Source organism: Channa argus, chromosome 15 (genome assembly GCF_033026475.1).
Source record: "Channa argus isolate prfri chromosome 15, Channa argus male v1.0, whole genome shotgun sequence".
NCBI lineage: Eukaryota > Metazoa > Chordata > Actinopteri > Anabantiformes > Channidae > Channa > Channa argus.
Window position 1 is genome coordinate 22,677,417 of NC_090211.1, and position 13,405 is coordinate 22,690,821.

General features: G+C 41.5%; 2 protein-coding genes across 3 annotated transcripts; one reads left to right on the forward strand and one right to left on the reverse strand.

Annotated features, from left to right (window-relative positions):
• The first annotated feature begins 1,433 nt into the window (after positions 1–1,433).
• cnn1b (calponin 1, basic, smooth muscle, b) lies at positions 1,434–8,358 on the forward strand. Its single transcript, XM_067477447.1, has 7 exons — positions 1,434–1,592; positions 5,090–5,211; positions 5,302–5,368; positions 5,826–5,963; positions 6,389–6,505; positions 6,668–6,814; positions 7,698–8,358. The coding sequence occupies exons 1-7, from the start codon at positions 1,533–1,535 to the stop codon at positions 7,938–7,940; spliced, it is 894 nt and encodes a 297-aa protein (XP_067333548.1). The 5' UTR covers positions 1,434–1,532; the 3' UTR covers positions 7,941–8,358.
• Positions 8,359–10,408: 2,050 nt separating this feature from the next.
• Positions 10,409–13,095, reverse strand: elof1 (elongation factor 1). 2 transcript variants are annotated; one of them, XM_067477450.1, is made up of 4 exons: positions 12,552–13,095; positions 11,406–11,537; positions 11,017–11,087; positions 10,409–10,550 (listed from the first exon to the last, which is right to left on the reverse strand). In XM_067477450.1, exons 2-4 carry the CDS (start codon positions 11,519–11,521, stop codon positions 10,486–10,488), a joined length of 252 nt encoding a protein of 83 aa, XP_067333551.1. In that variant the 5' UTR covers positions 11,522–11,537; positions 12,552–13,095; the 3' UTR covers positions 10,409–10,485. The 2 variants fall into 2 exon arrangements, with proteins under 2 accessions (XP_067333551.1, XP_067333549.1); XM_067477448.1 differs by having other exon boundaries at positions 12,543–13,092.
• Positions 13,096–13,405: the final 310 nt, after the last annotated feature.

Genomic DNA, 13,405 nt, shown 5'->3' on the forward strand with positions numbered 1-13,405 from the left:
TAAAGCTACAAAAACCATTTGCCTGGGGCGTCCTGACTGTAAAGACCCCGGGGGCCCGCACAGTCGCACCCCTCAGGTCGTCACCTCTGCATGTTCTGGAGGATCAGAACCAATCAGCTGCTGGACTCCTGCAACTTCACTTGAACTTTATCACATTTCCTGGAGAAAAAGCCATGTGGAGAATGTTTTTCTTCAGAAGTCACATGGTATCTTCATTCCAGCAGTAAGTGAATGAAACCTCAGAGCTTAGTGTTGTGGTCAGTCAGCGCCTCTCATGCAGACCGTCGCTCTGCACTAAATCTTCTCAGCTGTGGGTAAATCCGCCTCTGACTGACGGTGTGTGTCCAGTAATCTTCCATTTGTACTCTTTCATTGTGCATCAGCCTCTTGTCCGCCACGGTTTGTTCTCTCATCCACCCCTGCTGCCCTTTCCACAATCTTTCTTTCCACCTCCATCAGCAAACCCGTCATGTTTCTGGTGCCAGCACAGAAGCTGCGTTCACAGCACAGGCCGTGCTGTGCGGTCCAGATTCCTCACTCACGCCGAGGACCGCGTGTGATCCACACTGGTGCACATTAAGCAACAACTTCTTTGTTCAAGATATTACATTGTTTGCTAGTAAATAATAGGATAAAAATGTGTCACCTTTCAGGTCTACAGAGGCTCTGTAATGAGTTTTTTCTCATATCTTGTGAACGTAGCCAAACAGAGCGTAAATCAGCTCCTCTGTGCCCTCTACTGATTGATCCCCTGAATCTGCTGCATTCCTTTCCTTGTCATCCTCCTGAGTGTGTGTGTGTGTGTGTGTGTGTGTGTCTTCACATGCTGGAGTAAAATAGCACACCCACCTCATTGTTAACAGTGATGGCAGCATATCTGAAATGTGTGACATAGCTGAGAGGAAATACTGCTGCAGTATATATTTGGATGTGACTGAGCATGTGAAGGATTCTCCTCTGTGCTGGTTGAATTAATAGTTCCACAACCACAACTGCACAGATGTTGTAGTGACATCATTTGTCTGTTTTCATTCTCGCTGTTCACTGTGAAATAATAATAAAATTGTTGTTATTGTTATTTTCTTCTTATTATTATTACCACAGTTCACACAAGCATTATTCACCCACGGACTTTAAGAAAGATGCATAATAACAATGAAGAAAAAGGAAAACAAGTATTAACCTATAAGTAAACTATGACACTATGAGAAGTACAAATTCAGGTAAAGGTAATATTTTCAGCTTGTACCCGAGTATTTCTACACGTGTATTGATACTTCCACATTGTACTTGTTTCCGTTACGGTGGAAAAAGTGACACTGTCTCTAGTATAATCTAATACCTGAGCGGTGACATCACTCCCCCCGGTGAGGAGCTGCTCTCTGATTGGTCGGCGGCAGCGGCCAACCAGCGAGCAGACACATGGGACGAGTTTAAAACCGATCCGGGAGGTGTTGGGCCGTGCAGACGATCCAGCTGCAGGTCGGAAGCTCCGCACGGATTAGTTCGGGACTGTGTCCGAGAGCTGAAGCATGTCGACGCACTTCAAGAGCGGTCCGGCTTTCGGTCTCTCCGCAGAGGTTAAGAGTAAGGTACGGAGGGAGGGAGGGGGGGGTCTGCCGTGGGTTAGTGGAGCCTGCCAGACGTCCTGAACACTCTGTGCACAGTTTATTAGGAACACTCCGGCTTTCCGTTTGTGTTGAGGCTGGATGCAGACCGGTACCCGGTCAGACCGTGAGAACCTTGTCCCTGAACCAAGCTGAGCTCCTTCCTTCGTTAGTGTGTCGGGGTTGTGTGTTTTGTGTGAGCATCCCACCTGTGTTCGTGTGTGGGTGTGGACGTCGGCCTCGTGTCTCTGTGAGGGACAGTGGGGACTCTGTTCCATGGGGGTGAGTCAGAGCCGAGAAAGGTCAGCTGCGACTCATCTTCAAATTTACTGTTGTCCCCCTCCCTCAGCACTGGATCAGAGAGGGGGCCTGGTTTTTTTGTGTGCTTGTTGCTGCTGAATGGAATGTGGGGCATCCTGGTCCGGCAGAGAGCAGCAGGATGGAGACAGCTACATCTGGATCAGATGTAACGGCCTTTTAAGGAGTGACCGGGCTCAGACTCGGAGCTCCACGAAGTGTCTTTATGTAAACAGTTTACAGCTGAGTCAGGACTGATGGGACAGTGCTGACAGGACACAGGAGGACAGGAGACATCCCTCAGCAGCTCAAAGTCACATGTGTGTCAGAGCTCAGTCTCTCTCACCCTGCAGCTAATGGGTTCACACAGAGTAGCCAGATTATTAGGAACCTGATCCCACAGTCCTGCAGTGAATCCTGCATTTACTGATCACACTCAGGAGTTTATTTCTCTCTGGTTTCACTAGTATCTGATCATACTGCTGTACTACGTTACTGCAGTAACTCCAGCTTCGTATTTCAAATGTTCACACATTTTATCGCCTTAGAGAAACAAAAGTTCTAAGTCTAAATATTTATTAATAAAGTCATTAAAAAGTCTCACATCATCATGATCCATCGTTTTATTTTGAAACCAATTCTTAGAATCTTTGTCTGAAACCCTGTAATAAATTATGAAAGTGATTCATTGTAAAAAATAACTGGGTTCTAACTCATCACACCTTTTATACATTGTCCATGTGGTGTTCAAGTCTCACATTTCACTGGAGAAGAGATTCAAGCAGCTGAACAGGAACCGGAACCAGTCGGCTTCTCGCACAGTTAGTGAAATACAAAACGCAGGTACTATATGTTAACATCGCTGTACGTCAGTATTTCTATTTGATACTTGTACGCTACATTTCAGAGAGACATGTTGTACCCAGACTTAATAAAAAAGGTCAGCAGCAGCAGGTGAACAGTGAGTCATTGAAGTTGATTAGTTCAGTCAAGAGCTGCTGTAACTGATGCTGCTTCTGACCCTGTGTGTGTGTGTGTGTGTGTGTGTGTGTGTCCATGCCAGTTCTTGTTTTTTAACAGTGGGAGAAGATGTACTCAGATCTTTTAAAGGAAAAGTATTATTACCATAGTGTAGAAGTACTCTGTTGCTAGTAAAAGTCCTGCATTCAGAATGTTAAAGTACTACTAGCAGGAAATAGATTAGTGAAGTAGTATTTTTGCAGAACGGCCTGTTTCAGTATAGATACTAATTATCAGTGCATTTATTCGTTCATCGCCTTCATGTCAAAGTTGGTTACCATAGAGCTAATTGAACCACTTAATGAAGTCATTTGTTCATTAATCTTCCAAAGTTCAAGTACAGCTGACAGATAAAAGTAGTGCAGTAAAACTTTACTACTAAAGGAAGTACTATAAAATGGACATGTGTAGATAAAGTAGGATACGTCACAGTACTGTGTACAGTCATCTTTGTCATCTTTGCAGCTCTGTCACCATCCAGCTGTGGCTGATGGGAGCTCGGACTTTATCAGACTCTCTGTAAAAGGGTACGTTGTGAAAAACCCCGGGGGGAGAGAAATACGAGCTCGGCCAATCCCAGGCAGAGAGCGAGACGGGGGGGTGGGGGGGGGGTTGGGTCTGGGAAAGCTGTTTCTCCCAAGTTTGGTGTGATGGACTGGAAGCTTTGAAATGTATGTTTGTGTTGGCTGCAGAGCCCAGACTGTGGAGACTTATCTCCAGAACATTTAGGGAGGGGGGGGGGGGCAGCTTCAACCCCACAGCAGAATCCAAAGTATTAAGGCAGCGGGTGTTTGCCAAGAAGGAACTACATGCAGAGCGAGAGACAGGACAGAGTGTTTCTCAGCGTCCACACACTGATTTCATCTCATAGCCGTTTTTATTTTATGGTTTTTGAAAGGGGGGGGGGGTCGACTGAATCTAATGAACCAATAAAAGCTGATGTGTTATTGTGGATAAAGCAGCTGTGTGTTCATAAAGTGTTCAGCTTCACATCACTGATTTACACACATCATTCTGCATAATGAGTATTTTTTTTAAAGCTTAAACACTTTTTACTTTAGTAACATTTTGAATACAAGACTTTCACCTGGAGCAGATTTTTGCTGAACTGTGGTAGTGGTACTTCTACTTAAGTAAAACATCTGAGAACCTCTTCTACCTCAGATGTTGTGTCAAACATGAAGTTTTCTCTTTGCAATTATAGTCCACTTGTGTTTGTTTAGGTCCAGATTCACCATCATTTGTCTAAATAACACATTTACATTAACACTACACACAGTGTGTTAGAAGTATTTATAAGTGTTTATAAATCAGTTACTGACTTTCACCAGCTGCACTTACTTTTGTACCTTTACTTAAGTAACAAGTAAGAGTATTTTTGTGTCTCTGTGTGTTTTATCCTGTTGAATATGTTTAAGTGAACCTATTTGTCCTCGGCTGTTTTTATTCCATCCCTAATAGAAGCTCCCTCTTTATTTTCCTGGAAAGAGCAGCCGAATGTGTTACTGCTTTAGACAAAGTAAACACAGACGCTCTGTTGAATTTACCAGAGTCCAGCTAAACAAATGTGGATAAATAAATAGATATTTACTTTTCCTTCAGGAGAGTTCTTGTTTTTCCATACTGTTGGCAGCTTACATTAGTGTGTTTTCAGCATAACTGTAACCACATGAAGTACTTTGGGTTTCTCTAAATGAGTAACAGAAACGGTGTTGCCGTTTTTTTTTTTTTTTAATTTCAAAGTCATCAGGTAGTTTGACACACTAACACACTGCAGCCCTGCTCCTCATGCAGCTGCAATGCATTAGTCTGCGCCTCGTAACTGTGCACAAGGATGGGCTGAAACTCGTGTATCTGACCGGCCCTTTAACGTTGAATGATGTGGACTCCAGTTTTTATTCCGCTGGACGATATTTAACAGCTTGCAGTTGGTGCATTAATCCTTTGTGTGCTTCAAAGAGCAGACTGTACATTTTTTTTCTCGTCAGTTTCCTTTTCTTCGCTGCATCGCACAAATATTTTCCTGCTCGCAGCATGGCTGCAATTTTTACTCCTGATTGCAGAATCACCGACTGGGAGGGAATGAAATCCGCCGCCGCTTTGTCTCAACTGAAAAACAAATCCAAAGTCCAATCTGCTGTTTGACCTTTGACCTCTGTCCTCAGTTGGCAGGGAAGTATGACCCCCAGAAGGAAGAGGAGCTGAGGATGTGGATTCAGGATGTGACTGGCAAGAGGATCGGGGACAACTTCATGGAGAGTCTGAAGGACGGGGTCCTGCTGTGCGAGTGAGTGGGTCCTCAGTGGGACAGTGCTTGTAGCACAGTGCTGTATGTGACACGAAGCCTCCTGATTTTTCTGTGTCTCTGTCTCCGTAGACTCATTAACCTTCTGCAGCCTGGTTCTGTGAAAAAGATCAACCACTCCAGTCAAAACTGGCACCAGGTAACACACCAGCTAAGTGGATCAGAGCACGTGAAGCTCCGTCATCCTGCTGCACACAGCTTATTTACATGGCATCAAGTAGCTGCTGTATCCAATTACATGCAGCGTTCATTACACTGATGCTAACGCTGAGATGAGGCTCTTCGCAGTTTTCTCACTGTGGAGGCTGCACAGCTGTCGTTTAACAATCAAGTCCAAATATTAAGGGTAGAATAGTGTTTTTAGAGTATTTAGTCTCAATATTCTGATGTTTTTCTCACAATAATCCAACTCTTGTTTATTTACATTTACATATTATCTACATGTCAAACAGTAAAAGAGTTTGAGACTCCTATCATCTTTTAAATCCTTTTACTGTGTGAAGCTGGAATCAGGGTGGAAACTGCTCAGGCTTTGTGGACGATGCCAAACGGACGCTCTTCTTAACTCCTCTTAAAAAATGTTCCTTCTTCTTTAGCTTGAAAATATTGGGAATTTCGTCCGTGCCATCACAGACTACGGCCTGAAGCCACATGATCTCTTTGAGGCCAACGATCTGTTTGAGAACGTCAACCACACTCAGGTCCAGTGCACACTCATCACTCTGGCTGGAATGGTAAGGGTACACACACACACACACACACACACACATACAGCTACAGTGACGTGCTGTCGGAGAATCAGGTGCAAAAAAACTGGAATAGTTCTGTAGCCTACACATTCTGTTTAATGCAGTACAGTAGTATCCTGTAATTAGTGTATACACAGAAATGCAGAATATATTTGTCGAGTTATTTGCTTCTTAAATGTAGAACTTTTAGTATAGATGCAGTAGACGAACGGTCGTCTTTAGCTAAAAACAAAGAAAAGTGCATTCAAAGAACAGGATGTGTAGTTGCTTTACTCCCTATTGTGTAAGTTCCAGCTCAGTCACCTGTGAGTACTTTGTGTTGCGTGGGCAGAACAAAAACAACATGGATGTGAACCATACACTCCATTACCACCATTTTCCTTTCTGTCTCTGCCACGTTTGTCTCTCAGGCCAAGTCCAAAGGATTCCACTCCAAATACGATTTAGGAGTGAAGTACGCTGAGAAGCATCAGCGCCGCTTCGCCCCGGAGAAGTTGAGGGAGGGACGAAACGTCATCGGCCTGCAGGTCAGAGCGGCACACGTGCTGGACCAGTTACCAGCTAGTGTGTTACTTTAGCACCACACTTTATGTGGCTTTGACAGTCTTATTTGTTTTTAGTCCTACAGATGCTACTTCCCAGTGACAACTATGTCCTTTATAGCTCAATCCATTTCGCTGTGTGTCTAGATGGGCACCAATAAGCTCGCCAGCCAAAAGGGAATGACCTCTTACGGCACACGGCGCCATCTGTATGATGCCAAGATGGGCATGGACAACCCACTGGACCAGTCCACTATCAGCCTACAGATGGGAACCAACAAGGGAGCCAGTCAGGTGAGGAGGCACACAGCTGTTTGTCTGTGGAGACACAGGCTTGTTTGTCCCTGTGATTTCCTCCTAAAAAACACACCCACACCTTCAAGTTTACAAAAGTCCACAAAACCAATGTTGTCCATGTTGGGATTTGCTAGTTGCTAGTTTATGGTTTTGTCTTGATATGATTTGGCCATTCTGGATGGACTGGATGTTGCTGTGAATGTCAGTGTGATCTGGCCCATGAGGTGCCACTTTTGCAAGTTGTACAAGTCTCAGCTGAGAAAGGGGCCTGGTGGGTCAGTGGTAGAGGCCACTATTTCGAATCCCACCCCACCAGGTGTGTCCCCGCCGAGGCCCCAAGGACGACCCTGGTGCCGGTCCCGAGCCCGGACAAAAATGGGACCGTTGCAAACAACCGCTTCAATGTACGGAACACGTTCTGCTGTGGCTCGACCGAGAATCTACTGTTATTAGAAGTAATGAATTAACAGATGAAGTGATGGATAAGAATCACTTAGCTCAAAGTGGTGGAAACCTTTAAGTTAGATATTTTTAATATGTGGCAAAAGGGTTAAATGGTCGAATTAGATGAAAGTAAGTTAACAGATGCACATGTCTATAGTAACAAATTAGTCTTTACGTTTGGTAACGAGATAAAAATAAAAAACAATGAACAATGTTCGGACAGTTGGCCAAAAGTGTTGAGACAGGTGAATGTAAAGGACGTGATTGACGCTAACCTCTGCCAGACACAGTACAAGTCTGTGTGTCACCAACATGTTCTTTATAGTTGTGCAGATCTTTATACCAGTAATATTAGGATCAATGATAAATAATCTGTGATATGAAGTGAGTATCACTCCAAGTCGTATTTTCCCTTCGTCCTGTTTGTGTCCCCCAGGCTGGCATGACCGCTCCAGGGACGAGGAGGCACATCTTTGACAAGAAGCTGGAGCTGGAGAACTGTGACACCACCACCATCTCTCTGCAGATGGGCACCAACAAAGTGGCCTCCCAGCAGGGCATGACCACCTACGGCCTGCCCCGCCAGGTCTACGACAACAAGTACTGCACCAACCCGACCGAGACCTACTATAACGACGGCGAGATGGAGTTTGACGGCTACAACCAGTACTCCGATTAAAACCAAACCAAACACGGACAGCATCACAGCCCCTCCGTCCTTTCTGCTTTTAATTCAGACAACCAAGCACATTTGTCTTTGTGATGAGCTTCCAGACTCTTATTTAACACGGATTGACGTCATCGTCGTCTTCATTCTCCGTCTTTGTCTAAATACATTTTTACTCTTAGGAATGTGTTTATCTTTCCAAGAGTAAAAGAAAAATGGTGTGTTCACTGACCTTACGTCAAAAGCAAACCATGCAGTGACCAACTTCTGATCTCATTGCTCTGATGAATTTTAATACTGCTTAAAATATCCAGACAGCACTCAGAAGTTCAGTTTTATTAACATTTGCTATTTATAGATTGTTTTTCTACAGCTTTTTGTTCTTACAATTAGAGATTTCTCAGTGCCTCCTCCCCCCCTGGTTCCAATTTCAACACTGCTGAAGCAGAATTTGAAAGTTTCTTGAAAAAAGTGACCATGTTGGTGCTGTTGAACTTTGACACAGTTGGAGGCAAGTCCACGTCGGGGCTCTGCAGACTCTAGGACTTTAACAGAAGCTCCAGGTCCAAAGGCTGACCAGGGTGGACGACGCAGCTTCATGCCATCATCGCTTTGTGCTGTGAACAGCTGCGCTTCCAAAAAGTCATGTTCACAAGCCTAGTGCGAAAAGATCTGTGCACCGTTTGATTTCCCTGTGCTTGTGTGCAGCATGAATCTTTGTTTTTTGGGAAGTGTTGTGAAAAAGTAGAAGGTTCGGTGAGACACTCTCTAGCAATGCAAGCAAATTTAGGTGTTGGATCCAGTTGAAGTAAACCTGTAGTTTTTGTCCTTAACTTTAGCTCTTTTCGAACTTTTTTAAAACTCATGTCTCAGTGAACTTTGCTTTCATGCTGTTGCTCCATTTGCACTTTACCTGGCTTCACTGCATGTGCAACAAACAGTGGGGGAATGTAACTAAGTACATTTACTCAGATACTGTACTTAGGAAAAATTTGACGTACCAGAATTTCACTTGATTGTATTAGTTGCCAATTTAAACTTCTACTACATTTGGCAGCACTTTACAAAGAGTTTACACAAAACTTTGTAAGTAAAAGGTAACAACATACAGTGAAAGTTTAACAATTATAGGGTTGATTTTCTGCCAATGAATATTTTTACTTAAGAACTTTTCACTGATAATTATGTATTAGTAACATTTCAAATACAGGTCTTTAGAGTTTAGGTGGTTTTGCCATTTATGCTTTAAGTGAAGAATCTAAGCACTAATGAATTGTGGCAAATATACAGACTCATTTGAAATTGCATCAGTTAACCCACCGATTGTCCTGAATGTAATGTTAGATGAGCCACCAGTGGGTTTGTGTCTGTTTACAGGCCCAAGTTGGTTGGTTTTAAACATCTGAGTCTGCATTTGTTTGTGAAATATTCAGATTTGTTGGATTTGAGTTACTATCAGATTAATCTGAGGAAAACCAACTCATTCAGCAACAAGTGTGCCATCTAGAGGAAACTGTGTGTGTTCCTGTATCAAGCCTTCAAACGTTTCCCTTTGTTCATTCTGATGTAGAAATTTAGCAGTTTGTCGTCAGTAACACGCCATGAAAACCCCACTAGTTAGATTGAGTAAATGTACAGTAACAAGTCACCCTAGTGTGTTGTTCAAACCTTTTGACATTTTTCTTTATGCCTTTCACTTAACACGACATTTGTGCAATAAACAAAAAAACACTTAAATTACTGTTCTGCTTTTAATTTTCTCAGTCATTTTTCAAAATACAGTTAATGTGAAATACACAAAGTAGTGTAATATAAATTGCATGATTGTGATTTTTTTTTTTTTAAAAAGGACAAAATAAATAATTACAGTACAAATATAACGATTCCCTTCCAAAAAATAACACTGGCAGCTTAAAATAGACTGTCCAACAACTAAATGTTTCAGTGCATTAGTGACAGGGCTGAGCACGACTCTTACAAAGCTAATAATGTTTTTCCATTTATAAAGAAAACCTGAGAGCGGCTCAGTTACCAAAATAAAATTCTGACATTGTGAGAATAAAGTCAGAATATTGTAAATGTAACTAAAAATAGCCTTATTTCTAAGTTCCGTGAATAAATAACAGCATGTCTGAATACAGGTGTGTTAACGTTACCCTACCACCTGTAGCGACTTACTTTTGGTTAACATGGCACTAAAACACTGTGAAAAATAAAAAGGTCATGGAAAGTTTTCAGTCATTACATTTCAAGCGTACACAGTTTGTTCTGACACAAGAGAAACATCCTGATCTTATTTTCAAAAAAGAAAAGAAACAAACAAAAAAAACCCTGACAATCCAGTCACTGAAAGGAGATGACGGCAGTGCTCTGGCCCAGCCAGAGGAAAGAGTCATGTTTTACAATTACACAATCATCAATATCATTCTAGGGAAAAATAATAATCATGACACACTGTGCTACATTGTGCTAGACAGGAACTGACTGAGTGGACCAATCACAGGGCTGAAATGTCAGAGACTGAGGTTAGAGAAAAGGTAAGACGTGAAATACACGACTACTGATTGGCTGCTTCACAGGCATCGATCCAGTCGCTGTAAACATCCACAGGTTCGGACAGATCTGTTGAGAAAAGGTTAAGGGACGTTCCAGGTGCAGCTGTAACAGAAACTTCAAGTCTGCTACTGTGGGAACTTTTACTGTGTGAATCTAAAACCTTTTCTCCAGAACTCTGTCAACTAATGATGCTCTGTTTAACTTAAGAGTGAACAAAATTTGTGGAAGTGGAAAATCCAACGTTGTGAATAATGTTAAAGTGCCCAATAAATAAATAAAATATCTTGCTCCAAATGCTTTGAATCGCCATCATCTTTTAAAGTGAGTCAGCTGCTAGTTTTGACAAATTGTCTTTCCACTCACAGTTCAGGCTTAAATTAAACCTGCTCTCAGAAGTACCTGGGTTGTCTCAACAAGGCTAAAATAACTTTTTTTTAATTTAAAATGTTGACAATTGTTCAGTCTGAACCCACATTCCATGTCTGCATGAAAACACTGCCTGACTTCAACATGACTTCTTCTTAAAGGATACAGGTTATTGGTGTCTGGAACTCCTCCAAACAAACACTGCATGATATAATTCCTGTGTTGCGTGTTCGTTCCCTGGAAAACAGTTATATGACAAGTAGGTGGTCCAACACTATGTGCTATGGCACAGTTTACATAGAACACACTTGAGACTTCTTATCATTTCAATTTACCTCACCTGGCCCCCAGTCAGATTCTAGAACCAAATTTGGATATAATAATAAAGAGTAGAAAATACTTTTCCAAAAAACAGATTTCAGTTTTCATAAACACGTTTCCAAATCAGCTACATTACAAAGTGGGCTAAAAGTCTGACTACTTTCTAAAGTTGCAGTGTGTTGTTCCTGACGCATTTTTGTGTTTTTTTAGGATGCTACATTGAGTTGAACTCACATTTTGACATCGCAGGATTTCTCGTGGTTACAGAAAGGGCACGTGAACTGGGTGTCCAGGTTTCCTGTCATTTTCTTTTTAGGAGGGGGTTTCCTCTTTGACTTTCTGCGGCCCATTTGTAAAGTTGGACTTCTGCAGAGGAACACAGTTGAAGGTTGTGCATCAGTTGGGGACTACAGCTGCAAGTGCAACTGTTTCACTAACTGTCCAAGCGGACATGTAACAAGATTCTCACATGTTAGGATTCAGTGTTCTTTGCCATATGTGACAGAAAATCAACATATTTTAGTGGTGAGATATTACTCACTTTGAATTAAGTGAACTTGTGGTATCTGAAACTTTAAGGGGATAGTTGGTAACAATGGAGCTCATTTTTGTTTCTTTATATACTCGGAGTAGTTTATTCATTTCGTATCCCAAACCCCACAGAGAGAACCTAAGCACAATACTTAGAGTAACCTCCACCGCTGACAGCTTGATGCAAACAATTAAAGCTTATCAAGCCACAAAAAGGCTCAACTTTACAGCAGTTGGCCTAAAACCTGAAAGGCAAAAACTTCAAAAGGAAACTGTGTGATGTCGTTGATGATATCAGTGATGATGCAACTTAAAAGGGTTAAAAACATGCAAATCTTAAAAAGTACAAAAGATATTAAAAGACCCTATACAAGTAATAATGTTCTTTATTAGCTTTGAAGGCGTTTTAAAGTTTGAACGAGGTTTCTAGCTGAAAATATGCCGAAAGAGTTAGCGCCAAAAACCGTACGGAACAAAAAAGTAATAATAATAATAATAATAATAATAATAATAATAATAATAATAATAATAATAATGCTCCAGCATTCACAGTAGACTCGTTTAAACAGCTATCTAAATAACTAACCCAGAGGTTAAACCAAAAACATCCATAACAATAAAACGTGTGTTTTGTGCCAGACAGCACCAAGATGCTGCCGCTACAAGCTAACGAGATAACTCGCTAACACTGGCTAGCGTCTGTTGAAAATAACCGGACAATGAAAAATGCTTTTGAAAACCTTTTACTGTAAAAGGCAAAGCTGTGGTGTGTGTGTGTGTGTGTGTGTGCTGAGAAGTGTAGCGTGTCGCAATTATGCAACAATATGAGTGTTTTCTTACCAAACAGACCTTTAGGATGCTCTGCGTATCCAGATAGATGCGGATGCAGCGTCTCTCCGAGGAGCATCTAATTGGTTAGTTGAAATTGTGTCCGCATTGTGATTGGCTCAAAAGCAATGACTGATAGCAAGGTGTATCCAATAGCTGATTGCGTTATCTAAGTTAATTCCCTCCTCTAGTGACGATACAATCGTGACGTCATGCGTCATTTGACTGATTTTATTAATTCAAACATTTCATCAAACAAAAAGAGCGTCGATCCATTTACAGATATGCATGAACTTGTTTGTATTTGTGAACTTTTAAATGTCCTTGTAACTTATAATACTTGTTATTTTTTTTCTTCGTGGGAATAAACTGGAAACAATAATGAAAAGGTTTTTAAATACAAATGGCTTTTGTTCAAATAGAAAAAAATTACAAAAAGTCACTAATGAGTGAGTGTTTGTCATATACAGTATGTGCAGAGTTTAGAAAGCAGTAATATGGAACCTTATCTTCTGATTGATATATTTGTAATAATGTGTCTTGTGGACAGTGGAATTAAAGTTAAACACCGTGTAACCCGAGTGTCCTGATTGTGACATGACGCAATGAAATATGAACTTAGACGTGACGAAGGGGGTTGTATGTGGGGGGGAAAGCACAAAAGCACTGTCTTAAAATATGTGTAAAGAGTATATATTAAGTATATATAACGGATGTGTAAACAGCATTTTCACATTGTAGTTGCTAGGGACGATAGTCCTGTAATCTAAAATAACTATATTTATTGAAGTATAGAAATTAGAGCTACGTGTTTTGTCGATAAAATCTAAATCTGTCAAGTCAGCACCAACTAGAAAGCTATCTGAAAATGTAAA